At 41.1% G+C, this 26,894-nt stretch overlaps 3 protein-coding genes across 5 annotated transcripts in view; 2 read left to right on the forward strand and 1 right to left on the reverse strand.

The window, feature by feature from the left end:
• The window catches only part of hspb11 (heat shock protein, alpha-crystallin-related, b11), an 18,205-nt gene extending 14,523 nt beyond the window's left edge, over positions 1-3,682 (reverse strand). For both annotated transcript variants that reach the window (XM_085475122.1, XM_085475121.1), the window contains exons 1-2: positions 3,467-3,682; positions 911-1,017 (exon numbers count right to left, since the gene is read on the reverse strand). In XM_085475122.1, the coding sequence (XP_085331248.1) occupies positions 911-1,017; positions 3,467-3,558 (199 nt within the window). In that variant the 5' untranslated portion in view covers positions 3,559-3,682. The remainder of the gene's footprint in view (positions 1-910; positions 1,018-3,466) is intronic.
• Positions 3,683-3,718: 36 nt separating this feature from the next.
• smn1 (survival of motor neuron 1, telomeric) lies at positions 3,719-11,720 on the forward strand. The gene is made up of 8 exons (XM_085475119.1): positions 3,719-3,838; positions 4,554-4,625; positions 4,706-4,825; positions 8,075-8,266; positions 8,702-8,869; positions 10,982-11,056; positions 11,225-11,332; positions 11,570-11,720. The coding sequence occupies exons 1-8, from the start codon at positions 3,791-3,793 to the stop codon at positions 11,624-11,626; spliced, it is 840 nt and encodes a 279-aa protein (XP_085331245.1). The 5' UTR covers positions 3,719-3,790; the 3' UTR covers positions 11,627-11,720.
• Positions 11,721-16,270: 4,550 nt separating this feature from the next.
• Positions 16,271-26,894, forward strand: part of rtkna (rhotekin a) — a 53,772-nt gene continuing 43,148 nt past the window's right edge. For both annotated transcript variants that reach the window (XM_085475110.1, XM_085475111.1), the window contains exon 1: positions 16,271-16,702. In XM_085475110.1, coding sequence (XP_085331236.1) covers positions 16,592-16,702 — 111 coding nt within the window. In that variant the 5' untranslated portion in view covers positions 16,271-16,591. The remainder of the gene's footprint in view (positions 16,703-26,894) is intronic.

A 26,894-nucleotide genomic window follows, 5' to 3' on the forward strand; every position in this document is an offset into this window, starting at 1 on the left:
TCTCCAGAAATCACTGTCTGTTACCACAATTCACTGTACCATCCATTCAACTTAGGTTAAAGCTCTATCACGCAAAGAAAATGCCATACATGAACACAATCCAGAAATGCCGCCGCCTTCTCTGGGCCAAGGCTCATTTAAAATTGACTGAGATAAGGTGGAAAAGTATTTGGAAAATTTTTTTGGAAGACATAAAGACTGCATAGTCCCAAGACTAGAGGACAGGGATCAACTGCTTTGTTATCAGCACTCAGTTCAAAACCTCTCTGATGGTATGGTAGCGCCTATTTAACTCACATCTTGTACATCTAGAAAGGCAACATCAGTGATCAAAAGTATATAGAGGTTTTAGAGCAACACATGCTCTTGTCTAGATGACGTCTTTTTCAGGGAAGACCGTGCATGTTTCAACAAGACAATGTTAAACTGTATACTGCACTTATTACGACAGCTTGACTTTATAATAGACAAGTCTAGGTGCTGAACTGGCCTTCCTGCAGTCCTAACTTTTCAATAGTTCAAAACACTTGGCTCATCATGAACTAAAAAAACCCAAAAAAAACAACAAAGACCCATGACTACTGAACAGCTAGAATGTCAGACAAGAAAAGTCCAGCAACTGGTCACTCAGTTTCCAGACATTTACAGACTGTTCTTAAAAGAAGAGGGGATACTACGCAGTGTAGTCACAGCCCTGACATTTTTTTGGGACGTACTGATACGACTGAATTAAAAATGAACCATTATTTTTTCTTAAAATTCTTTAATTTTCTATGTTCTATTGTGAATAAAATATGGGTTTATAAGATTTGCAAATTATTATATTCAGTTCATCAAATTTTACACATGGACCCAACGTTTTTAGAACTGGACATGTATGTTTGACCTAAGGTGCACACAGCCTCCATACCATTGTAGCTGTCCACTGTCACAGTGCCAATGTTTGTAGGTTCAGGGAAGTGAATGATGAACTCTTGAGGAAACATCCCAGTGGACATCCAAAACGTTTTAGTGTTTCTGAGTGATAAGAAAGACAGAAAATCATGACATTTTACCATTGATGAAACCTTTTTAGATCACATTTTGATATCAACTTTTGTTGTGTAGATATACAATATTGCACAAAAAAACCTTCATATTTTGCTGCCATGTAGCCAGACTTTCTTGAAATATTAAAAATGTTAGCTAAAGCAATAGTCCTACCGCTTTTCCAGTCATTTGCACAATCATGTGACTCATTCAAGCAAAAAATAAAGCCCCTAATTCAAGACACCCAAATTTCTCTCGCGCCATCCAACAAGCAAAGCATGCACATGCACATAAGATCCAGAGCCACTTCCACAACACAAAGGACTTTCACAGTTTATGGCAGGGCATTCAGGCCGTCACACAGTGCAAGCCTGCAACAGGCACCTGTGATGGAGATGCCACACTTCCTAAGGAGCTGAACAAGTTCTACGCACGGTTTGATGCCCTGAACAACACACAAGCAAAGAAAGCCACGCCCCCCACCACCGACCAGAACATCTCTCTGCCTGCAGCCGATGTGAGGAGATCTCTCACCAAGGTCAACCCACGGAAAGCTGCTGGACCAGACAACATCCCAGGTCGCGTGCTGAGAGGCTGCGCTGATCAGCTGGCCGATGTCTTCACAGACATCTTCTACTCATCACTGAGTCAGATGATCATCCCAGCGTGCTTCAAGTCCACCACCATCATCCCGGTGCCAAAGAAATCCTCTGTAATCTGCCTGAATGACTACTGTCCCATCGCCCTGACCCCATCATTTTGAAGTGCTTCGAGAAACTTGTCGTGGTGCATGTGAAGAGCAACCTCCCCTGCTCACTGGACCCGCTGCAGTTTGCATACTGGCCAAACAGGTCGACCAAGGATGCCATTTCCACTGCACTTCACCTCTCCCACCTGGGCAAGAAAGACAACTATGTCAGAATGCTGTTCATAGACTCAGATAATTCAGCATTATTCCCCAAAAACTGTTCGACAAACTCAGCAAGTTGGGACTGAGCACCTCTCTCAGCAACTGGATACTAGATTTCCTGTCAGAGAGGCCTCAGTCCATCCGAATCGGCGACAACATCTCCAGCACAATCAGGCTGAGCACAGGAGCTCCTCAGGGCTATGTTCTCAGCCCTCTGTTGTTCACCCTCCTGACACACGACTGCACCGCCCTACACAGCTCTAACCACATCATCAAGTTCGCTGACGACACAACCGTGGTTGGACCCATCAGCAGCAACGACGAGTCAGAGTACAGAGATGCGGTTCAGTAGCTGGCGTTCTGGTGCAGTGAAAACAACCTGTCACTAAATATGGACAAAACCAAGGATATGATCGTCGACTTCAGGAAGACTCGCTCTACTCACACACCACTCAGCATCCACGGTTCCACAGTCGAGTCTGTTAACAGCACCAATTTCCTGGGAGTTCACATCTCAGACAACCTCACCTGGACCGCCAACACCACCTCCATCACCAAAAAGGCCCAGCAGCGCCTCCACTTCCTGAGACGCCTGAAGCAGGCCAACCTCCCTCCTCCCACCCTCACCATGTTCTACAGGGGCATAATAGAGAGTGTTCTGACCAGCTGCATCCCCGTGTGGTTTGGAAACTGCAAAGTCGGTGACCTCAGCCAGCTACATCGGATCGTCAACGCAGCTGCAAAGATCATTGAAACATCTCTCCCTCTGCTACAGGACATTTTTCACAAACGCTGCATCAGTAAGACCTCCTGCATCGTGCGTGACCCGTCACACCCCTCACATGGACTCTTTTCCCTCCTCCCATCCGGCAGACGCTTCGCAGCATTGGGGCCCGATCCTCCAGACTGAGAGACAGCTTTTTCCCACAAGCTATCAGACTCCTGAACTCACTACCAGCTCCCCCCACCCAATACACCCACACAAACCACTAACTGACTCTACCAGACTCCACATACCACTGCCTTTGTAAATACAGATGCTGCTCTATGGAGAATCCTACTCTCAGGAATCATGGTCATTTTAAACCACTTCAAAGTCACCTTAAATCTAAATTGTAAATTTTAGACTGTTATTAACCCTTTTACCTCAAAGTGTATATTTACTCCCCTTACCTCAGTCTCAAAGTGTATATATATTTATTCTTTTTATTCTTACTCTTTATATATTTCTTGTTGTTCTTTTGCACTGTATGGAACTAGAGCCTCGTCGTCTCGTCTCTATATACTGAACTGTATTTAGCAGAGATGACAATAAAGTTTACTTTGAATTTGAAGGGACGAACCAGTGTTATGTCAACACAACAGACAGCTTAGCAAAGAAGCAATTTTAAGTTGCATCTTCAGGCGCCGTTAAGTAGCAGCTTGTAGCAAAATCACATAATTTGTTTCCTTTTGTTTAAATGAATATATGAAAATTGACAAAGATAAAATTGCTGAGATAATCACAGCTTAAAAACTAGCACTCACCCGTCGATAATGTTTTCTGGTGGGTGATTTTCATCGCTGGATGCAACGAGGACAACTTTCGCACCTAAAGAAGTTAAAGACGACTCAATCATCGCACAGAAAAGGTTATAGTCTCCGAGGCTTTCTGGTTTTTCTATAACAGAACACAACAAATGCTTTGTTTACAGATTCTTAAGGGGGGAAAGTCGTCAATTGCCGTTACCAAGCCAACCACTGCGTCGCAAGATATAGACGTCGCAATGCTGTACGTCACAATTTCCGACGCACGCTGCTAGTTAGATGTTTAGGAGTTAGCGGCTAGCACTGGATACAGCAATTGTTCACATGGCGAACGGATGCAAGGAAGTGCTTTTTACGCGCGGAACTGGACAGGCGAGTAATAATGCAGTATTACGCGGAGGAACATGACTTATATGACGCTTCTATGCTGTCTGTACAGTTGTTTGAGGCGGTGAGCTATATAGCTAAAAGCTAAACCAACGTTGAGTTAGGCTAAGTTAAGATATGAGAAAAGTAATAAAAGAAGTCAAGCCGGAAATACACAATATACCAGATGTGCTTCAATAAACAAAACGTGGCTTTATTGGAATATACCATTGTGGATATGCGTTACAAAAATGCTTTACAAAGTAGTTTTAGGTTGAGTTGCAACAGTTCATAGGAGACAACGGTGTACTGTACAATAAGCCTAAAATCCTTTGCATCCTGCCTCTGTTTTTGCATGCACTGCTTGTAAGATGCTTCATTATAATTGTGGATTTAAGACAGATTTAAAAATAATAATAATAATTTAGCAACATTTAATGTGTTCGTCTTTTTGTATGCTGTTTATCCTGTTTTCTACGAAAGAAATTGATTAATTATTCATCATAAATTGTTTAAAGTCTTTCTGCTCTTCAGCACACCGTCTTTTACTATTTAGTGAATTATTTTGACACATCAAATAAATATTGGCTGTAAATGTCATCTGGTTTGCAGGTGTTATTTATTATTTTTAAATCACGTAATGTTTAGCCATTATTTATTTATACCCATTAAAAACACATGTTTGTATTGTAAAGACTCCAAATTTGTTGTTCTCTTCCAGAGTGATGATTCAGACATCTGGGATGACACCGCACTGATAAAGGCTTATGACAAGGCAGTTGCATCTTTCAAGGTAACTTGGGATTATTGCAGTATGTGTGAATGTTAAATGTTGTTTGCTATTTTAAAGTCTCTTCTTGATTTGCGTGTTAGACTGCCCTTAAGGGTGAAGATGAGCCACAAATCTCAAAGAAAAACCAACCAGGAAAGAAACGCAAGAACAACAAGAAGAACCAGAGTAGGAAAAGAAACAATGCAGCACCAGAAAAAGAGGTGAGGAACTGGAACTAAAGCTACAAATACATTTGAAGGGGAAAAGGTTTAGAGTTAAATATTTACACATGATTTACAAAGTTGTCAGAGGTATCAAACTGGAGAGTACATTTTAACATAAGTCAGTTTAGATTCTGTGTTTCAAATCAGTGGTCGAAATGTGTCTTTCATTTACAGTTTCTACAGTTATGGTTAGAAGTTTAACTACACTTATCACAAGCATGATTGTCATCATAATTTTAAGGATTTTAATGATTTCTTTGAACTGTTCTTTTTACTTTGTGGAGTGATTGCACAGCATACAGTGGGGCAAAAAAGTATTTAGTCAGCCACCGATTGTGCAAGTTCCCCCACTTAAAATGATGACAGAGGTCAGTAATTTGCACCAGAGGTACACTTCAACTGTGAGAGACAGAATGTGAAAAAAAAATCCATGAATCCACATGGTAGGATTTGTAAAGAATTTATTCGTAAATCAGGGTGGAAAATAAGTATTTGGTCACCTCGAACAAGGAAAATCTCTGGCTCTCACAGACCTGTAAAGTCTTCTGTAAGACGCTTTTCTGTCCCCCACTCGTTACCTGTATGAATGGCACCTGTTTGAACTCATCATCTGTATAAAAGACACCTGTCCACAGCCTCAAACAGTCAGACTCCAAACTCCGCCATGGCCAAGACCAAAGAGCTTTCGAAGGACACCAGGAAAAGTATTGTAGACCTGCACCAGACTGGGAAGAGTGAATCTACAATAGGCAAGCAGCTTGGTGTGAAAAAATCAACTGTGGGAGCAATCATCAGAAAATGGAAGACATACAAGACCACTGATAATCTCCCTCGATCTGGGGCTCCACGCAAGATCTCATCCCGTGGGGTCAAAATGATCATGAGAACGGTGAGCAAAGATCCCAGAACCACACGGGGGGACCTGGTGAATGACCTGCAGAGAGCTGGGACCAAAGTAACAAAGGTCACCATCAGTAACACACTACAACGGCAGGGAATCAAATCCCGCAGTGCCAGACGTGTTCCGCTGCTGAAGCCAGTGCATGTCCAGGCCCGTCTGAAGTTTGCCAGAGAGCACATGGATGATACAGCAGAGGATTGGGAGAATGTCATGTGGTCAGATGAAACCAAAGTAGAACTTTTTGGTATAAACTCAACTTGTCGTGTTTGGAGGAAGAAGAATACTGAGTTGCATCCCAAGAACACCATACCTACTGTGAAGCATGGGGGTGGAAACATCATGCTATGGGGCTGTTTTTCTGCCAAGGGGACAGGACGACTGATCCGTGTTAAGGACAGAATGAATGGGGCCATGTATCGTGAGATTTTGAGCCAAAACCTCCTTCCATCAGTGAGAACTTTGAAGATGAAACGAGGCTGGGTCTTCCAACATGACAATGATCCAAAACACACCGCCCGGGCAACAAAGGAGTGGCTCCGTAAGAAGCATTTGAAAGTCCTGGAGTGGCCTAGCCAGTCTCCAGACCTCAACCCCATAGAAAATCTGTGGCGGGAGTTGAAAGTCCGTGTTGCTCGGCGACAGCCCCAAAACATCACTGCTCTCGAGAAGATCTGCATGGAGGAATGGGCCAAAATACCAACTACTGTGTGTGCAAACCTGGTAAAGACCTATAGTAAACGTTTGACCTCTGTTATTGCCAACAAAGGTTATGTTACAAAGTATTGAGTTGTATTTTTGTTATTGACCAAATACTTATTTTCCACCCTGATTTACGAATAAATTCTTTACAAATCCTACCATGTGGATTCATGGATTTTTTTTTCACATTCTGTCTCTCACAGTTGAAGTGTACCTCTGGTGCAAATTACTGACCTCTGTCATCATTTTAAGTGGGGGAACTTGCACAATCGGTGGCTGACTAAATACTTTTTTGCCCCACTGTACATCCTAAATGGGTTTTAAAATCAAGAATGTGGTGGACAACTCATTTTTGGGAGGTGGATTTTCTCTAATCCACACAGAGTGAAAAGTATAAATGCAGGCTTAAATATATACATACGTTCACTTAAATATTTTAGTAAGTGGTGCTGAAGGTTCAACAATGACTTAGAACTTGGCAAGGCCTATTAACTTGTCATTAGTGATCATGATTGACTAAAACAAATAGTTTCTCTGCCATCATAAATAGGATTTGCATGGCAGCAGTTATTGGATTGACCGGTGCTTGTTACAATAGGAAACTCCAGGCTATTCTATGAAGGTCTAAGAAGGAGATTCGTACATTTATACGAGTTGGGATGGTTTCGGAGCTGTCCCTAAACAACTTCAGATTTTAAGATAATCAGTTTAAACAATTGTAAGCAAGTAACAGTTACTTGGACACGTGACCTCTCATCCAAGGTCTCAAAGAAGACCCAATCTGTCACATTCTCAGATTAGATGAAATGTGTTAGGATGTCCAGGAACAACCCAGGAACTGCTGAGGCTCAAGTCTGCCATGAACTGGAAACTGCTGAAACATCAGTGTCACTGTACACAGTGAAGCAAGTTTTGCATCACTGTGACGTGGAAGGGTGCCAACCAAGAAAGAAGCACCTTCACCAAAAGATCTTCAAGCCTGCCTGAAATTTTCAGCAGCCCACATGGACAAGCCAAATGTCTTGTGTAGAAAAGCTTTATGATCAAACAAGACAAAGGTTGAGCTATTTGTCCACAATGACAAGAGGTCTGTTTGGAGCAGTAAAGTTTAAAAAAACTGGGAAAACTGGGTGTTCCAAAAGGACATTGATCCCAAACACACATCAAAACTGGATTTAGAATGGATAAAGCAGGCTAACATTAAGCTTTTGGAATTACCTTCCCAAAGCCCGACCGCACCCCCGTTGAAATTTGTGGACTTTGCTTAAAACCTGGGTTTGTGCAGGAAGCCAACAAATTTAAATGAACTCTAGTAGTTCTGCTGAGAAGAATGATCAAATATTTAACCAGAAATACACCAGAAGCTTGTTGATGGTTACCAAAAGCCATCTGGTGGAGATGCGACTTGCTCAGGGACATTTAACGCGTTATTCGGAGTATATGTATATTTGCCTTGTGTATACTTTTGATCCCATAGAAATTTAATTTAAACTTGTGCACCTCTTCTGCACCATGTTACCATGACATTCTTGCCCATGATGAGTATTTTTTTCTGACCACAACTGTATCCTGTTGGTAATTCAGAGACATTCAAAAACAGTGTTGTTTACACTTTCACTTTAATTACAGTTTATGTTGTGTCACAGTGGCAGGTTGGGAATTCATGCAGTGCTTACTGGTCCGAGGATGGCCAGCTCTATGCAGCCACGATCGCCTCCATAGACAAGAAGAGAGGCACTTGTATAGTTGTTTATACAGGCTATGGCAACGAGGAGGAGCAGAATCTTGAAGACCTGCTGTCAGAGTTTTCGGAGGGTGATGAGGAATCAAATACCAAGGTAAACTAGTGCAAATAAATGCATTCACATAACAGCAGCACAATACAAATAACAATTCAGTTATTAGAAAATGGTAGTATTGTTCCCTGACACAATTTGCACATAGTTTTTACCTTCATTATTCACATCATTGCACATCATGAATGTTAAAATAGCAAAACTAATATTGTGACCAAATCAGGCTTAAATATTTTTTTACCATTTTATCAAATGGTGAGTCATGGAAATCACTGCCGATTAACAGATTGCTTTCTTAGTCTATTAAAACTTAGGACTAAGGATGGATAGATGGGTTAGCGCTTTCTGTTTTTGTCTGGATAATTTCTTACTGCTTCCCAAACAAATTCAGATATGTTTATGGATTTCTCTGTATTTGTTCCCAGTGGTGTGAAATTGGGGAGAAAGATCAAAGCAGTATGTCTTTGCTATCCATAGGTGCATGAAGCAGAATCTTCAACGGAGGAGAGTGACAGGTCAGCTACTCCAAACCAGCACAAACAGTCACCTAATAAGGGCCACAAGTCCAAGACCCACAAAGAATCACCTCCTATGTGGGCTCCTGGATTTCCTCCAATACCACCTCCCATGCATGCTTTCAGACAGGTAAGAAGAAAGGCTCTTTAGGGAGCTGATTCATTATTAGTCTGCCAACAAAATTACTTTCATGCTTATTTTTGTTTTTAAATTGTGATTAAATCATTTTCAGGTATTAATTAAATTCCCGATAGGAGGTTGAATGTTTGTTGTATTCAGAAAGAGGAAACGTGAGCAAAGTGTTTATAATCTGAACACTAAAGATAGAATATGAACATTTATTGCAGGACTGGATTGTAATAGGCCCAATTTCTTTATGTGGACCCAACTGTAAAGAGTAGAAAAGAAATAGTGTGTTTTAAAAAATATTGTACATTATCTTAAGCCTTCTTTGAGCCTCTACATGCTGACTGTTCAGTTTAAAAGCATACATACACTTATTATGGACATGAATTTGTGGCTTTTAGTGCTTTCCAGGAAATGTGGGGACTAATGCTTGTAATAATGATGGATATTAAAAACAAAAAAGTTTTAACTAATCTTTGACTTGAAATCAAAAAGCATCAGAGTTATAAATACAAATCATCAACAAATTTGCTTAAATGTTCTTTTTTGTTTGTTTGTTTGCACCATGATATACATATTTTACCTCTTTTCTTGACAAAAGTTAAAATCTTAAATTTATGGTCTTCTGGCACAGCTCTTACTAAGCATATTTCACTTTTTTATATGGTTGTATTCAGCTATTGAATTTTATTTCAAATGCCTTATTTTTACACTGAGCTTTGTGTTTTATCCAACTTTAATGAGTGTTTGATCATCGTCCTGCAAAACGACACAACTGTTTCCAGGTTTCAAACATCTATCTGATGTTTTGAGCTTATGATGAAGAATTCTGGAAAGTCCTTCTCATTCATTAACTTATATTCAGAGGTGCACATAAGTGGTCCGCAGGTGCGCATTCACTGTCAAAATAAAAAAACGCGCACCAGATAAGAAGTTGCAACGCGCGTTTGCATACATATAAAAAGGCACTGTTTTTGTCCGCTAGAGTGGGATTTTCACAGCATATTCTGCACCACATCTCTGTGCATTCATCGTTTGTTTGAAGCCAGCTCACCTCCTCACCACTTTTCCGGGAATATGCGCTGCTTTTGCGGTTCGGACTCCTTCTGACATTTCTTTGGAGGTGGAGGAACACCAAAGTAATTGCTTAAAGGAGCTTCTTCGACATCTTTAAGAGTTCTAAACAAATGTCTGTCCTCCTCCAGAAAATCCTATGTACACAAACGCGTTGCAACTTCTTATCTGGTGCGTGTCTGTTATTTTGACAGCAAATGCGCACCTGCGGACCACCTATGTGCACCCGTGCTTATATTAATTTAACTGGCAGTAGATCAGCCTCTCAGTGTGATGCTGCCACCACCATGCGTAACAATCATGATGAGGTTTAAGTGTCTCAGCTTTTTTTTTTTTTTTTTTTTTTTTTTAATTCTCATGTGGGAAGCAACAAACTTTATTTGAGCTCGAAAGTTTTGATTTTGGACACCAGCCACTTGGTCCAAAACCTCACTAACTTTGGACTGTGACAATGTTGTTTAAGCAGCTTCTGTTTCATGACAAGCCTGCACTTTGTGATTATCTTTGAATTTGCATTGGTGTAGAAATGCTTACAGTAATCATGCCTGTCTTGTCCGATGTTTCGTTGGTATTGATCAATCCAGTTAGTGTTGTTGAACTAACCTTCCTTGGCACAGAAAAGTTACCACTTAGGCAGACACTAACCAAAGCTAAAAGGCCATGCACCTTGCCCTTTTTTTCTAGACCTCTTGCATTAACAGTTGGAGTGGATTTGTTTTTTAATAATCCCTACCACCACCACATCACCTCTATCAGGCTTGTCTCAGCTCCCCAGGCTTAACAATGTGCAATCATTTTGCCTCACAGAGCAATTCAAAGATATCAATAAAAGCCTAATATTTCCATGATATTTATGTCCATGTTGAGAAGAAGTTATTTTGAGTAAAAGAATTGGAAGGCATCAGACTGCGCTTACTTCAGTTTAGATAAGTTTCCCTAATGAAAATAGTTTCAAGCCTCTCTCGTTATCTTGGGTACTTTATGTGGTAATGATATTACAAGCTGTTGATTTCCACCTTTGTGTCTTTTGTCTTGCACCAGGGGAGCAGCAAGCGATCTGGTAGTCATGGGCCTGTACCTCCTCCATGGCCTCCCATGATGCCTTTTGGTCCACCGGTGAGTTGGGATCAATTTTTACCCTTAGCAAAGCTAAAGGAGTGTGTTTACTCTACAGCAGGTAGATACAGTTTAGGATATAACATGTTAGGGTCTAACAAATGGCAACGTTAAACACCAACAACTGCATCCTGAACATTCGCTCTGCTGTTGATGCCTCCACCTTAGATGGTTCCTCCACCTCCACCAATGAGCCCTGACATGGTGGATGATGAAGCCTTGGGCAGCATGCTCATCTCCTGGTATATGAGTGGATATCACACAGGATACTATCTGGTACGTGCACAGAGCCCTGCTGGCTTCTTGGGAGGTTATAACATGGATTTGGAGCTTGTACATACCTCACCTTTTGTTATGCTGTAAATAGTAGTCAATTGTTTATGGTAATGTTGATGCTTTTCCTTTGCCTTTTTGGTTAAGTTGCTTTATTTTTCCTTTCAGATTTTTAGGAATATGTAAAAGTCATGGATTCATAAAATGAGTAATATTTTGGGGGTTATTGTGTTTTCGTAGGGGCTGAAACAAGGGCGCAAAGAAGCTTCCAACTGGACAAAACAGCATCACAAATGAAGCCCTGCTTGTTATGTCTGTCTGTTCATATGAAGTAATGGAAGAAAGTTTTGTATTCTTTGTAAATAGATGAAATAAAGACTATGAGAACACAGCGGGTACCTGTTCTTGGATATAGTTTCAATTATGCTAGAAAAGACTGTATACATTACTTTTTTGTACAGTGCAATTGCTTAATAAGATCCACTTTATCACTTTAAAAAAAAAACATATTTTCTAATTGATTTTACAGAATGGCAAAAAAAACCCCAAAGGATTACTGGATATTACTTGTGTGTATGCGATGAACTCAGTAGCATATGGTTGTAATGGCAAATATTGTCCAGTAGAAGTCAGACTGGTGTAATGTATTTATAGGAAAATGTGGCATGAATACATCATCAGCTGTTTTTTAAGTCCTGTTCAAAACAACGGCCGCACAAAGGAACATTTTATGCCACCATTAGTTTGTATACTGTACACTTGCCATCCTTAGAATTCGATTCCAACCCAGACTTCAGTCCTGTGTTTAGTCCCTCTGGTGATTTCCACACTGTTAATTCAGAGAGTCCAATATGTTCCTTGGATACGAGCTCCCCATTTTCCCTGAGGTATTCCCTCATCTGCTGCCCGATATAGAATCACATCCATCATAATCTTTTTCAGCTCGCATCACGTAGACGCATATTTCAGGCTGATAGAAGGCACAGTTTCAGCTACAGACAGTATTACAGTGAACTAGTCGTGCAGATAAAGATTGATTAGAGAAAAGTACTGAGACATTAGGACCACAGACAGATAGACAAATGGAGGGAAAAACCTGTGGAGGCGTCACGGTGTGGATAAATATATATTAACATGCTACAGCCTTAACAATCACCCAATTAACGCCTTTGGAATATTTTGGACCTGTGGGCACTCTCCAACACAATCAACATCAAATGAGGGAATATTTAATAAAAGGCTTATGTTTCGAGGACTGAAGCAGTTCTAATGCAATTTCTCTGCCAATTTTTCTTTTTAATGTCTTTTGTACTTGACAAATTCTTTGGGAGATATTTCCAGTAGGAACACCTAGATTTCAAAACTCCATTTTGCCACAAATTAGGCATATTACTTTCTTGGCTCTAATATTTTGTATAATGACAACTCAGGGTCTGCTCGTGACTTTCTTTCCGATGTCCTGAAAACTATGCTGGAATGTTTGAGGTTTAATAGTGTAGGAACAGAGGAGGAAATGGGACGATGGTTGCAGATACTTTGTTCATTTTTATATTTAGAATATAGAAAACCACATGCAATTACAGTGGCAACAGCCACAATCATGCTGCTGAAGCTGTGCCACATTCATTTCATGAACATATTTCCTATATTTCCTCTACTTTATGCTCATTCTTCCTGAAGTGGTGAGCAATTTGTGTGTGAGAGCGAGAGAAGGTTGAACAGAATATGGTTTTGTGATAGGTTGTAACAGCATGATTGTCTCCTGGCTTTTTTTTGTTTTGTTTTGTTGTTTTTTTTATACCATGTGATCTTCCTCCAGCTGCTCCATAGCCATTGCTTGACAGAAGAGCAGTCTCTTTGTTTGTGTACTGGCTGTGGTCGGCATTTTATTGCCCACTGTGACTGCCGGTGTTTACTGCTGTATTTGATTCTCACTGCAGCAGTCTTTTTGTTTTCTTTTTCTTTCTTTTTTTGCTGTTTTGTGTGCATGTGCGGGGGCAAAAGAGAGAGAACAGGAGAAGAAAGAGGGACGGTAACAGGAGAAAATGTAGTTTGTGGAATTTACAAATAGAATATGCACTATAAATGAGGGGTGATAAACCAGACATATCTTTTCCCCACAGATGGGTCTAAAATCTGCCACGGCGAGGCTTGCACATAAGCCCATTAGGCTTGCCTGACTCTGCAGCAAACTGAGCTGCCCAAAGGGCTCAGTGGAGCCCAGTGAGGAGTTGAAAGGGGGTCAGACCTTGCTTGGGAAAGCACCGCTCCCCTCTGTGACTGTCTACCCCCTACTGACCAGAACTACATGAAGCATGTAAACATAATCTGCATTTCACATAGATCCTTCTAGGAAACAGACAGACATCCAAGTGAGATCGCATTGCTGCATGAGTTACAGTGCCTTTAGCTATTTACCCAAGCTCCCAACATCAACAAACAACCTGCTTTTAGATAAGAGACTTTGGGGGATTTTTAGAGAAATGGGAGCTGTGCTAACCCCTTTTCCTTTTTCCACAAAGATAGAGCGCCAAACATTCACTGCAGTCAACATTACATCTTGAAAATAGTGGCACAAACACCATTAACACCAAACGCAACAAAATGTTTGTTGACACAGTTAAATATAAATTTGCACTATTAAGCAGAACTGGTAAAACTCAGCTCTATGTGTTAAATCACAGATTTAACACATTTAACACGAGCAGGGATAGCTCAGTAGGTAGAGTGGTTGCCCCATGATCGGTAGGTCGGGGGTTCGATTCCCCTTAACAGCTACCCTGAGGTACCCCTGAGCAAGGTACCGTCCCTACACACTGCTCCCCGGGCGCCCAATGGCTGCCCACTGCTTCACTGAGTGAATGGGTTAAATGCAGAGAGCAATTTCCCCACGGGGCTCAATAAAGTACAATAATAATGTATTATAATAATAATAATGTATTTAAAGTGTCGGTGAGGGCTGCGTACCAACCTGAGTAAAGTGGCTGCGACAGAGAATTTGAAAAGCAGCGCTATTTACATATTTACATACAAAGAAGTGCCAGCAAACAATCACAAAATTAATATTTAAATATTGGCAGACAGACAGCTGTTTATGATTCAGACAGAAGTCAACAAAACAAATAATAATTTTAAAAAACAGCAATATATGATACCAAGGTAATTACATATTATGTATGAAAGCAGTTAAAATAAATAATAAGATCATTACAGCCAGCATTGACTCACACTGATCCCTGTCTAAGACTTTATTTTGCTGAACTGATTTCCAGCCTAGGCTTTTTAACTTTTGTGTGTCTTTTTTGCATAAAGGAGTATTTGAAATATGGGATTGCAGTAAATGGATGGATAACTGACAAAGCCCAGACTTCTCTTTTGCCTTGAATAGCTGAAATATCACAAGTGAATTGCTCAATTTATCAAAGAAAGCAGATCTAGAAAAGGGTTTTTTGAATTTGAAGCATTCAGACAAGACGTGCAAAGTATCAGACATTTGTGCTGATGACCTGCAACAAAGGCAACCGGTTCATACAGTAACTTCAAGGGATGCGTATCTGATTTATTTTCTTATTTTCTTATGCTTTTGAACTGGATGAAGGCCAGCTCTGTTCTAGGATGCCCTCTGGACCCAGTGGAGGTGGTGAGTGACAGGAGAATGGCGGCTAAGCTGTCATCCCTGTTGGACAACGTCTCCCACCCCATGCAGCAGACTGTGACAGCACTGAGCAGCTCCTTCAGTGGGAGACTGCGGCACCCACGGTGTGGGACGGAGAGATTTCGCAGGTCTTTCCTCCCCACTGCTGTCAGACTCCACAACAAAGACTTTAACTGAACAAACACACACATCCACACATGTGCAATAACACTAAGTGCAATAATCTTTTCTGGCATCGTTGTATTTTTACTCAGTTGTATATAGCATTCGTATTCTATTTTTATCTTATTGTATATTTTTATTCTATTTTATTCTACTGTATATAGTATATTATTTTATTCTATTCTGTACAGCTGTGTACTGTATTTATTCTTATTGTATTCTAATTTTTGCGTCATAACTTTTGCACTGTCCACTTCCTGCTGTGACAAAACAAATTTCCCACGTGTGGGACTAATAAAGGTTATCTTATCTTATCTTATCTTATCTTATCTTATCTGTCTCTTTTCGTGGACGTGACCTCGGTGTCAACGAGAAAGAGCCTCGATTACCTTCTGACCCAGAAGCTCCAGCACAGTCACAAATTCTGATTCACGTTCTTGCTGGGTCGTCATGCTCTGTTGCAGATGCTCATAAATAAAACGTCTTACCATGAAAGTAAAGTCCATACCCCTATCTTTACAGCCCCGTAAAGTGGCTACATTATTGATATTAGGGAAAAGAGAATTCCAGAGGAGCACATAATGACTGTTATAAACATTATGTTTAAAAAGATCCTTATAGCCTCCTTTTATGAGTGGCTACGAAAGCCTTCAGCTGGCAGCTAAAGCTGCCGATAAAACCGATTTTCATTGTCATCCCAGTGATGTGAACACGAGCAATTAATACAACTGAGAAACTTTCGCTTATTAAAATATATATGGAAATGGGATTAAGAATAGCAATGTGTTACACTTTGACAATAATGCCTAGGAAACACTGGAAAAGCAGACAAGGCTCTCAAAATAAAGGCTAATTGGACTTTTTTCCCTTCTTATTTATTTATTTGCTTATATGTAATTTATTTCATGGTGCATACTACACCTTAATGCTTAAATAGTTTGTGTTGTGAAAGAGTTTCCAAGTAATCGCTTCAGTGAAAAAGAAAAAAGAAAGGAAAAAGAAAAAAAGTGGGCCTGCAACAGGGTTTTCGAAGTGCAATAGTGAGTCTCTGCCATTCATCACCAGTAGAGGTCTCTGGATGCAGAGCAGGGCAAAGTTAGGTCTCAGTCAGCTGTACCACATGGGGTGTCACTGTGTCACTGCTGGACGCACTCGGGACAGTGCTGTGAAAACTGGGAAACTGCTGACAAGGAAGGCCCTTCAATCGCTCTTTTCCTGCCAGAAGACCTGCTTCAGCCTCTCACATCAGAAGGAGCGCCGGTGTTTTGGGGTGGTTGCTTAAATTTTTGTGGGCTTTTTTGTTTTTTATGCCAACCTGGTTCTTGTGCGCTTTGGTTGTTCGGCAGTTTTCGAAGCGGCTTCTTACGCTTTGCGCTCCATTCAAGTTGAACTAAAACGCTCCACACGGGGCTTGCCCTGACTGAAGTTGCCAGAAAGCAGAAACGATGTTTTGCCGAAATCAAACAGCGAGAGCCACCGTTGCTCGCGGCTCTGCCCTTGAAATGGAGATACGGCGGGGGAAGTTCAGAAAGAGCGTTTTCCTGGACACATCCCAGGTAGACTCTGATTCTCCGATTCTCTTATCGCAGCCGTCTCAAACACACATACACACACAGAGAGAGAAGAGAAATGCTCTGTTTACAACTTCGACTGATCTCACTCCCTCTACAAACCAAAATATCTGGTAGACTTTTAATCTTGCTCCGAATGCGAGAGTGTAGCCTGCTTTGCTCGGCACACACACAAAAAAACTTAATTAAATTGCACAGGAGAGCTGCTGCTGCTGCTGCGCTCACGTCTTCAAATTAAACGTCTAATTGCAGCATTTCCAAACCGCTTTACCCGACTCTAAATAAAAACTAATAATGTACCCGCAGAGACTTTAACGTGTCTCTATGGTAACTTCCTCAGCCTTGTATTGTGTAGTTTTGGTTATGATGCTTGAACCTTCAGATGCTTTTCTTTTTCTTTCATTAAATGTATTACATTATTAAATCATTACACATCTCTCTGACATTTTATCTGCAAACTTTCTCAAAGCAACTCACTTTTAATTCTTTTTAAATGTTTCACTTTTGACTGCTGGGCAATACATCCTCAACAATAAGTTGGGAACTAGGTCAAAGCTGTAGTCCTGTGTTTTCCCCCCTCAGCTGTTTGTCACTGGATTAGAACTGCAATTCTTCCTGCATGTTTTCCCTCTTCCTGCTTACAAATCGCCCATGTCAGCATCTGCTTCATATTAGCCACTGTTTGTCAGTAAAGCAGGCAGGCTTAGAAGTGACTTCCAAACTTACCTCTAATTATTTTTACTCACGATCCACTTTAATAGTGTTTGGGTGGAAGTCTTGCCTCTGTGCACCTCTCTTTGCACTCCCTTCCAGACATGCACACTTGCCTGTGAGCCCTCATTAGATTGCATGTTAATTTTAAACTGCTTTTAGTCAAAAGCACATCCTTGTTGTTTTTGGATCTGCTAAATTAAAAGTACGCTCACATATGAGATGTGTCTGCAGTTCTGGAAGCTGATGATTGGGATTTTGTTTTGCCAGACAGGAGTAAGACAAGGGGATGTGTACGTGTGAAACAGTGTGTGTGAGCAAAGAGACGGGGAGGCCCAGATGTAAGAGGATACATAAGGAATGTTAATGGTGCAATATAGCAAATGATCAAGGCAGGGTATTGATTTGCTCTCTCCTACATCCCTGAATCTCACTTGCTTTATAACCGTGTGCAGGCATAAACATTGTCAGGCAACTGTATGTTCACCTGTTGTTTATAATTCATGTCACAAGAAAACACTACTAACCCCTGGGAGGTGAGGCACACTCCATCGTATTGATCCGCAGTCAGATTTACTCGGATCCGGCGTCTGAGGAGCCTGTATATATCATATCTGGCACACAGGCCCGCACAGGCCAGTTACACTCACTAGATGTGCAGCGGTGTTAATGTGGTTAAGTCTGTACAGCTTCACAGACAGGAGGGGATGATCTCATGTCTTGTCTGGTTTCTATCAGGTGGTGCGAGCTGAAGATCAGACATTAAATAAAAAAAGGAGCTTACAAATTGCATAAACAAACATTCTCAAAGGCACTGTTATAAGAGAGATGAGGAAATAGCACAGTCTTTTTAGTGTGCAGAGCAGGAGTTATTAACCTTATTACATAGTAATCATTAATTTGGCCAGTGTGCTTTAGTGAAGGTTAGTGTTTACCTATTTTTGTACTGTTTTGTCTATTCTTTTGGGAAATTAAACCAAAAACAGTTGAAGTACTGATAAGAAATGACTAGCAACACCAGCCTCAAAGCTAGCTTCATAAATATTCCACCTCTAATTCTCATTACTTCCCCCCGGTCTCTGTATTAGTTATTTATCAGGGTAAAGACTTCCTTTCTTTTCACAACGACAACAATGATCACTTCCTTAACTCTGTAATCTGCTTTCCACTGGTTCTCATACAAGAGTAATTTGTGTCTCTGCCTTTGTTGCCAATGCTAATGATCCTCTTTCAGGAACTTGGGACCTTCCTCTGGCTCCCTGTGTTACGGGGCTCTCTCTGTGCCACCGTGGAACCAATCTGCAGCATTTCAATGAAGCGCTGTGAAAGCACCCTGTTTTCACAGTGCCAGGGAGTATCACGTTTGTGCGAATGTGCCAGCACTTGATTCTCTTATGTAAATGTGTGCGAGCGAAGGTGGCCTGTGTCGAATTTTTCTAAGTCAGTGACATGTTATCAACAAATGAAACGCACACACCATTTATCAAATCCAGGCCCTTATATTCCATCAGATATACAGGAGTGCAATTATGAATTTGCATTGCATATTTTTTATCCTTTAAATGGCGTTAAAAAAATCCAGTGGCAGACGTTGGTGATTTCCATAAATTGTTTAAGTAGTGCAATCAGTTATGCAAATAAAATATTCAAATGTTTAAAATATTGCCAGGCGCTGCTCGACATTTAGATATATTACATCCACGGCAAGCTTTTTTTATGCTGCTTGAATGTAATTCGAGTGTCTCTACATTATCGAAACATAAAGGTCCTGGCTGGCTGTCTTGCAGTGTTCTCTCTCTGCGTCTTCTGCGGCATAGAGCCGAGGCATTCTGCTGTTTTTGTATCACAAATTGACAGGGTGATATGGCCACAAGCTGGAAGAGTGAGAAAGCGAACAAGTGATTTGTACAGATGTCCACACAGCAGCCGTCTCGTCGATCCTTTGACTGCCTGCTCAGTGGGAGCGAAGAGCACATCTGCTTTTTCACTCTGATCCACAAGGCCACCAGTGTATCTGTACACAGTCTATACACACACAAAAACACAAACACACACACTGTCTCCATCCTCACCAGCTCTGTTCTTTCAGCTGAAGCCAGCCAGGCATGCGGTGGGAGATTGGGATAGTGCAGTTATTATGGAGGTGGTGGTGGAATGTCCACTATTTCATTGCTCTGCCGTCGTGCCATGTTTAATTCAAGGATGGACCACACTGGTCCACAGCGCTGTGGCTAATACCAGCTATAAAGGGCCAGGAAGTGGTTAGGTATACGCGATGGCGCGCCCATCCACCCACACTCTTTTCTCAGCCTGCAACAGTGTATGGCAAGGTCTGGGAGTGTGCCATTTCTGTTGGGAAAAAGCTTTAACAGTTTTGGGTTGTGGTTGGCTTTGGTGTCATGCTCTCCTCCACCCTGTGTAGCCACAGGCTCTCTAAAGGAAGTATCCAAAGTGAACATAGTTGTGGCTTTAGTGAAATTTTGGATACTAACTGTCTTTGCTTATCATTTGGCCATAAAAAGAACACGTTAGTCAGCTAGAGAAAGGTTTATTTGCTTTGTTTCGTTTTTACTAATTTATGACCTTTTATCAGTCGAAACTGTTGCACCTTGGTAATATTTGATCTACTTTGGAGTTACAAACCAGTATGTTTTCTCCAGATGTTTAAACGTGTGTTTTATAGTTCACAGAGGCAGCGGCCTCCAAGTGCCGCTTCTGGTGTTTCATGTGGCCTGGCAGAAGACTGTGACCTCTTTATGTAAGCATATATCTGCCTGAGAGCACACACGAAGGGAGAGAGGTCGCGTAGATGTTGTCGGGAAAAACACTTTTTGCCAACAAAGACAAAGCACCCCAAGCCGTGCATCCGCTGAGTGAAGACTCACTTTGAAGGAATGCTGAAAGTCTCACATTCAAGGCAGGCCTGTGTACCAAAACAAAAAAACAATTGGCTTATTGCGCTGCACTGTAGCCAAAAACTAAACACTGTTCTGGGGCGTGAAATGCCTGGGAAGGGACTCAGAGGCCTGAGCTTTCTGAAGACTGGATGCACTCCGCTTTCCTGAATTCTTGAATAAATGCTTGAAGACTGCCCTACATAGAGATATGTGCGCGTGTGTGTGTGTGTGCGTGCATGCGCGTGTGTGTTTCACATGTGTACCCTCAGGGCTTTCTCGCATTTTTAACACTGCAGGGGTACAGGAGAGATGCCAGGGAAAAGTTTAGCCATTGTGAAACCTCTCTTCTTAAACAAAGCTTCGCCACTGGAGCTGTCTGCTGGGAGACTTTCTGGGTTTGATGTTTTAACCAGTAAATGTTTAACTTTTCTTTTCTTTTTTTTAATGGCGACGTCATTGCGGAGGACTTTTCCCACGCAGCGTCTGTGAGCTCGCACAAATTTTAAATTGTTTAATCTCGGTTTCATCGAGCTTCGGGTAAAATTCAACCAATGGCCAGCCATTGTTCCCCGTGGTAATGGCTGGACTGTTTGCCTAATGTGTTTGGTGATAGTGAGAACAAAGCTTTATTCTTCAAATAAAGTATTAAATAGATTCTAACTTCTTTCACTGTTGAACTCAACCCACGCGCCAATTTCTATTATTTTCATGCAAGGCAAGGTTATGCTGTAGTTTATTATTTAACACAACGATCTGTTGTTTGGCATGAAAACTCACATCAACAATTCTTAATGTCTTAATAGTGATTTGAGTCTAATTTATTCATTTACTCAGTGAGTGAGCTATTCAAAGAAACAGCTGACAGTCACCTCGTAGTCTAGGTGTGTCTACAAAAGCCCTTAAGCTCTTGTATTGACAGTATAATATAAACTAAATTGCCATTGCAACACTGACTCAGTTGTTTGAATTTCATCATTGCTGTGAGTCTTTACATTTGCCAAGGGGAAAAATATTGTGTTACATATAAAACAAAATGTACAGTACACCTGTTTGTTGGGGTTTCTGTGACCCACAAACATGCACGCATCATTAGACTCAGAGATACAGAATGTCCTTGTGTGCTGGCAGCACTTTCCTCACAGCCTTATCTTATCTATAAGGCCCATTGGGTGGATAAAACTTTTAATGCTTGGGTTTCAGAGATGGTTAGTCTCATGATGGTAAAAGATAAAACTACATTTCAGGGTTATTGTGGGGACTTTTCATTTTTAGGCAATCAGTGTTAGCGCACTACTTTCTTACCCTCTATTGTGGCTTTGTTACAGTATTCTAGTTCAGTGATCTACTTCCAGCTTCTTGCTGCTGTGAATGGAAAGTTAGGCTGCCTTTGTGTAAGGACATAAGTGTTCTTGTCTTGCTGTGTGGTTAGTGTCTCTATTTGGCAGCTGGTGTCACGGTGCAGTTTAACAGCTGAGGGTCTGCTGCTTCTTATGTTGCAAGTAAACCCCACCCAAACACTGATATGCACTTTTGCACATTAAAGGGTTTTGTTGTGAACAAGGCGACAAGACCGATAGCAGAACAGGCATGTAAAATATACATATAGGCACATAGAGGAAGTGAGTCACACTTACAGCCAGTATCTAATTCACACATGTCTGTACATTGTGAAGTCCCTGCCTACCGTACCAACAAGTATTATGAATGAAAGCTTATGTTTTAAACTTGCTGTTAATCATTCATGTGATCATTCGGTCATCCCCTGCCTCATACGCATACACAGACACACACATACAGACAGTGACTAAGCACCAGTGTCTCTCTGAGTAAGGTCCATTGCATATTCTCCTTTGTTCACCCAGCATACGCTGTCCTGTGTAAGGCTGTCACTGGCAGTGATTCGGTTAACAGACAGACAGAGAGCTAAGTATTGAAGGCTTAATCACTGGATACTTTCCCACTCTCCCAGATGGGAAACTTCCTCCATGCATCATCAGAGCTGTCTCACTCAGTTACTACCTCAGTTAGTGAGGTGGATAAAGCTTTTGAGTCAGAGTAACCCAGACCTGTTGCCATACAAGTCCCTTCTTGTCTCCATCCTCTCGTAATATTGGGAAAGAGGGTAATGTTACAATGGAAGGATTTGTGTTCGTCCGTTGTTGTGAACTAAGCTCACGTATATGTGTATGAATGGCTGCGACATGGCATTAAAGAAATATGAAATGAACTAGAATAGGCTCTGAATAAGGTAGTAGAACAGCGCTGTGTGATTTCCTCTGGATTGTATGACAGAAATGGTAAATTTAATGGAATGTAGAGCAGGTAAACCCTTTGTTCTGTATCCGTTTGCCAGTCCTTGTTCTTCTAATTCTATCATTCCTAACACCTTCTTTCTCCCAAGAGCCATATTATGTGGGCCACTCCACTGCTTTCGGGCTCAGATCCCCTGATGAAACAGGGAAATGGGTCCATTTTGACACATACTTCAGGGCTAACCCACTTTACTGATCCAGATTCTTTACTTATGGAAAGCCACAGACAATTTGGTTTATGTTCCTTTAGTCTCTGTTTTTTAAATTAAATTTTTTTTTTTTTATTATTATTCAGCCAACTTGTTCAGCCAAGCTCAAACACACTGCACAACATCATTTGACTGTCTTATGTTAGAAGTATCTTCTTCCTTCTAACACAAGACCCCCACTGAGTACAGCTTTGTTAAACATTGACAAAAAGGCACACATGCACACCCAAATTCCAACATGCGGTATCATTTACAGTCCGAGGCACTTGTCGTCAGCCCCTTTTATTACCGAGGGCTTAGAAACATGAGCGGCTTTGTCTCCATGAAGAAAAATGCCATTCTCTGACAAACATGCTGTGCTTGAAATAGAAATCTTTGTAGATGTTGGCGTTTGTATGTCGCGCTTGGAATTTGGGTTTATGAAATTATAAAACCCCCGAGGTTTGAGGTTTCCTACATCTTGTATGGCCCTAGAAGCCAAAGAGGGCAACAGTGAGGGGGAAAAAACTCGCTTTGCACGCTGTGTGGGTTCATTGCAACATTTCATATTCTAACTTTAGCCTGTAACTTCACCAGGGACAAGTCATTAACCTTCAATTCCACACATTCAATAAGGCTGAAGGATATGGGGCATGTCTATGTCAGCCCACTGTGCTACACCTTTTTCTACAGCTCTTTTTGTTCTGGTCTTGTCTTTCATTTCTTTTTCTGCACAAAGAGGCTTATAACCACCTAACATTAATATGAAATAGATAGAGTCAGGGCCTCTCTTTTATACAGGGGAACGCACAGTGAAAGGAATCAATACTGAGAAATGTTCAGAGGGGCAAGCGGGTGTGTTGTGCATGCCCGTTCCTGCACTGATCCAGGCTATTGTTTTCATTTTGTGTAATCTCACTGAGATACAAAGTGATGTGTTCAAGGTAAATGACCGACTGCACCCTACGGTGAACGGCATGTAATAACCGATAAACTGTGGATGTTTCAGATGTAGGTATTGTGTTGCTCTTTGTACCAAATAATTTAGTGCGGCGTTGGTTCTGAATTCACAGCCGCATCTTAAATTTGTTGCAGCGCAGCCTAATGGGGAGTTCTCTGAATGTTACCGTGGAGAGGAGAGGGCAAAGGGGGCACAAGCGCCAGCGATGTTCTCTGTTTTGTTGATGCCAAGCAGGTGTTTGACTTTATGAGAGCAGATGGTTCTACTATGCATGTCTGCTTTCCCAGCATGCTGCACAGTGTACAAGTCCCTGCCAGCATGCCTGCGTCTTAATGTGTGTGTTTACTGGGCCCAGTGGCAGACGGTGCACTGTCACATATTGTAGTAAGGCTGGGTTTTTTGCTCATGTCTCAGCACTTATTTTCTGTGGTCTGTCCCTGTGTTTTTTCGTTATTGCCTACCTCAAGGAACGAAAGCAATCATTGTAGGTGTTCACTCATGCGGATTTTTGATGTTTAATTATGCATGCCGTCAGATATGAATGATACTCTGAATACCTTTGTGACTATACCATCAAATGTGAGCCGCATTTCGATGTGAAAAAGCACTTGTAGTGTCAATCATATTGCCAAAAAGATATTAGGTAGAGCAGATCGAATGCCAGTTTGCATCGTTTGACAGCAGTAAAATAGGATGGCCAATCAGGGCTTCAAAATGTCATAACAGCACAAAGGAAAAATCAGTCAAAAACTGCCTTAAAAGTATTTCACAGCATGCAGCCATCTGATACACCTTTATAGTAGTGTTCGTGGTTTTGTTGGACTTTTCTTGTACGTCACACTGAAATACACTGCAATCAATCAATCTTGTGATTAATTGTCTAGCCAGAAAATGAACTTTTCTGCTAATTACAGCTTCACAGATGCTATGATGTGCTGTTTTATGTTTCATAGTTAATTTAAGAAAATCAATTGGAGGCATTGTTTGAACAAAAGGGTAATTTGAAGAAGGCACTTAGAGTTTGAAGAATTCTTATGGAAGATTCTGCTACACTGCTCAAAAAAACAGTCAGTTAAACTTCATGGATATTGATCTGGTCAGTTAAGTAGCAGAGGGGGTTGTTAATCAGTTTCAGCTGCTTTGGTGTTATTGCAGTTAACGATGGGTGAAGTCGAACAACAATAGGGCAATCCCCAAAGCAGGAATTGTTTTACAGGTCAAGATTACTGGCATTTGTTCCTACCTCATCTTTTCATTTGACTAGTGTCAGTGTCACTACTTGTAGCATAAGGTGATACCTGGACCCTACAGAGGCTGCACACAATCCTCTAGGACAGAACATCAACATTTGTCATTGCCAGACGGTTTGCTGTGTCTCCCAGCACAATCTAAGAGCATGGAGGAGATTCCAGGAGAGACGGCAGTTGTTCTAGGAGAACTGGACAGGGCCGTAGAAGGTCTTTAACCCATCGGCGTGACTGGTGTCTGCGCCTTTGTGCCAGAAGGACCAGCATGAGCTCGGCCAGAGCTACAAAATAACCTTCAGCAGGCTACTGGTATGAATGTCTCTGACCAGACAATCAGAAACATAATTCATGAGGGTGGCCTGAGGACTAAGCATCCTTTAGTCTTCCCTGTGCTCAATGCCATAGAATACCATAATTGGCAGGTCCATCGCCGACCTCCTGTGCTTTTCACAGATGAGAGCAGATTTATCCTGAGCATATGTAGCAAATGTGAAAGGGCGTGGAGAAGCTGTGGAGAAAGCATCATGTCCAGCATATTTCTTTCCTTAGATTTCTGGCATGTCTTTAAATTCTGTAAGTTGAATGAACCTTTCCCTCAAATTATGTGACATCCTTTTCTTCTTAAAACATAACCCAGTTCATATCAGTATAGATATCCGGCATGATTGTTTTCCCCATTGACATCTGATGTGCTTCTAAACAGTGTATTTGTTGAAGTTAGGTTAAATTAATACTTCACTAACTGAAGAAAAAGCGCAGTACAAAATCACCGATGTGTATAAAAAAAATTAAACCCAACATGTTGTTGGTTTTACATAAAGGGCACATTATGCATTATTATCTTTCTGTGCCTGTGTCCAAACTCAACCCTCACTGCATAATTCCCCCGAGTACAATGAGCCAGCCAGTCAGAAAACCTAAGAAATGCTAGTGGCTGCAAGATAAATCATTTGCACGGTGTCATGTGAATATGAAAGAAACATTTTTATCAAGAAGTTAATTCCAGTGCTGAAGATTATTTTTTGAATATTCTGAATCGAGGGGGGAATTTATAAACAACGAAGACCTTCAGTTCGTATAAGGTAATGCTGCCTTTCCATACCTTTTTGATTAAAATGCCACATTAGGTCCTCTCCCTCCTCGTTCCAAGCTGGCAAAAGTATTAAACCTAGCATAAAGATGCAGTGTTTGTTTGATTTGTAGTTTCCTGAATGTCTCCTCTGCAGGTGTTTAGTCTTGTATTGTTTCTGCAGATGTTTCAATTAGTGGCTCTTGCTTTGGTTTTTACCCACAAACAAACAGCGCCTTGGCATTAATCAGTGATAAAAATAAGTTTTATAGTCCAGCAGGCATGACCTCATGCCTAATAAAACTACAGGTTTTCAACCTTTTGTTTTTATAATCTTACTGTTTATATTTGGAAACATTGTCCTCTTCTTCTTCTTTTTGAACTTCTCGTGTCTGTGAAAGTCATCTTTGTCACGTCTGGTTTTAGTTGGAAACAAACAGGAGCTTTTTTTACATCCTTTTCCCTTTTTTTTGTTGTTCTTGTTTTTTTTTACTTCCCCAGATTAGAGGCTTTTAAGTGCACCACACAGACATCAAAGCTTTTTCACTTCAGGCTGTGTGTAACCATTATTTCTCTGTGAAGTACTCTGTAACTTGCACTGTTAAACAGTGTTTCCCTCGGCGGCACATCTTGCTGTTGCAGCTGCTTAATCTGCAGGGGGAGCCATTGTTCCATTTCACATTGCACAGCTGCTGAGCCGCGTCTTTCTCCTTCCCTTCACAATTTTAAATGTTCACTTTATATTCATGTTACGGTCATGAATACTAATTTTAGAAAATCATTCACATTTTT

This window comes from Copadichromis virginalis, linkage group LG12 (genome assembly GCF_057382275.1).
Source record: "Copadichromis virginalis isolate Kocher_CV1m ecotype Utaka linkage group LG12, C_Virginalis_male_GT1.1, whole genome shotgun sequence".
Lineage (NCBI taxonomy): Eukaryota > Metazoa > Chordata > Actinopteri > Cichliformes > Cichlidae > Copadichromis > Copadichromis virginalis.

What these genes read in the sequence shown, in the direction of transcription:
- smn1 (XM_085475119.1), top strand. Translation starts at nt 3,791, where the DNA reads ATGGCGAACGGATGCAAGGAAGTGCTTTTTACGCGCGGAACTGGACAG. An exon ending in TTACGCGCGGAACTGGACAG is followed by an intron (nt 3,839 to 4,553) that starts GCGAGTAATAAT and finishes GTTCTCTTCCAG; the next exon opens with AGTGATGATTCAGACATCTG. An exon ending in TGATGCCTTTTGGTCCACCG is followed by an intron (nt 11,057 to 11,224) that starts GTGAGTTGGGAT and finishes CCTCCACCTTAG; the next exon opens with ATGGTTCCTCCACCTCCACC.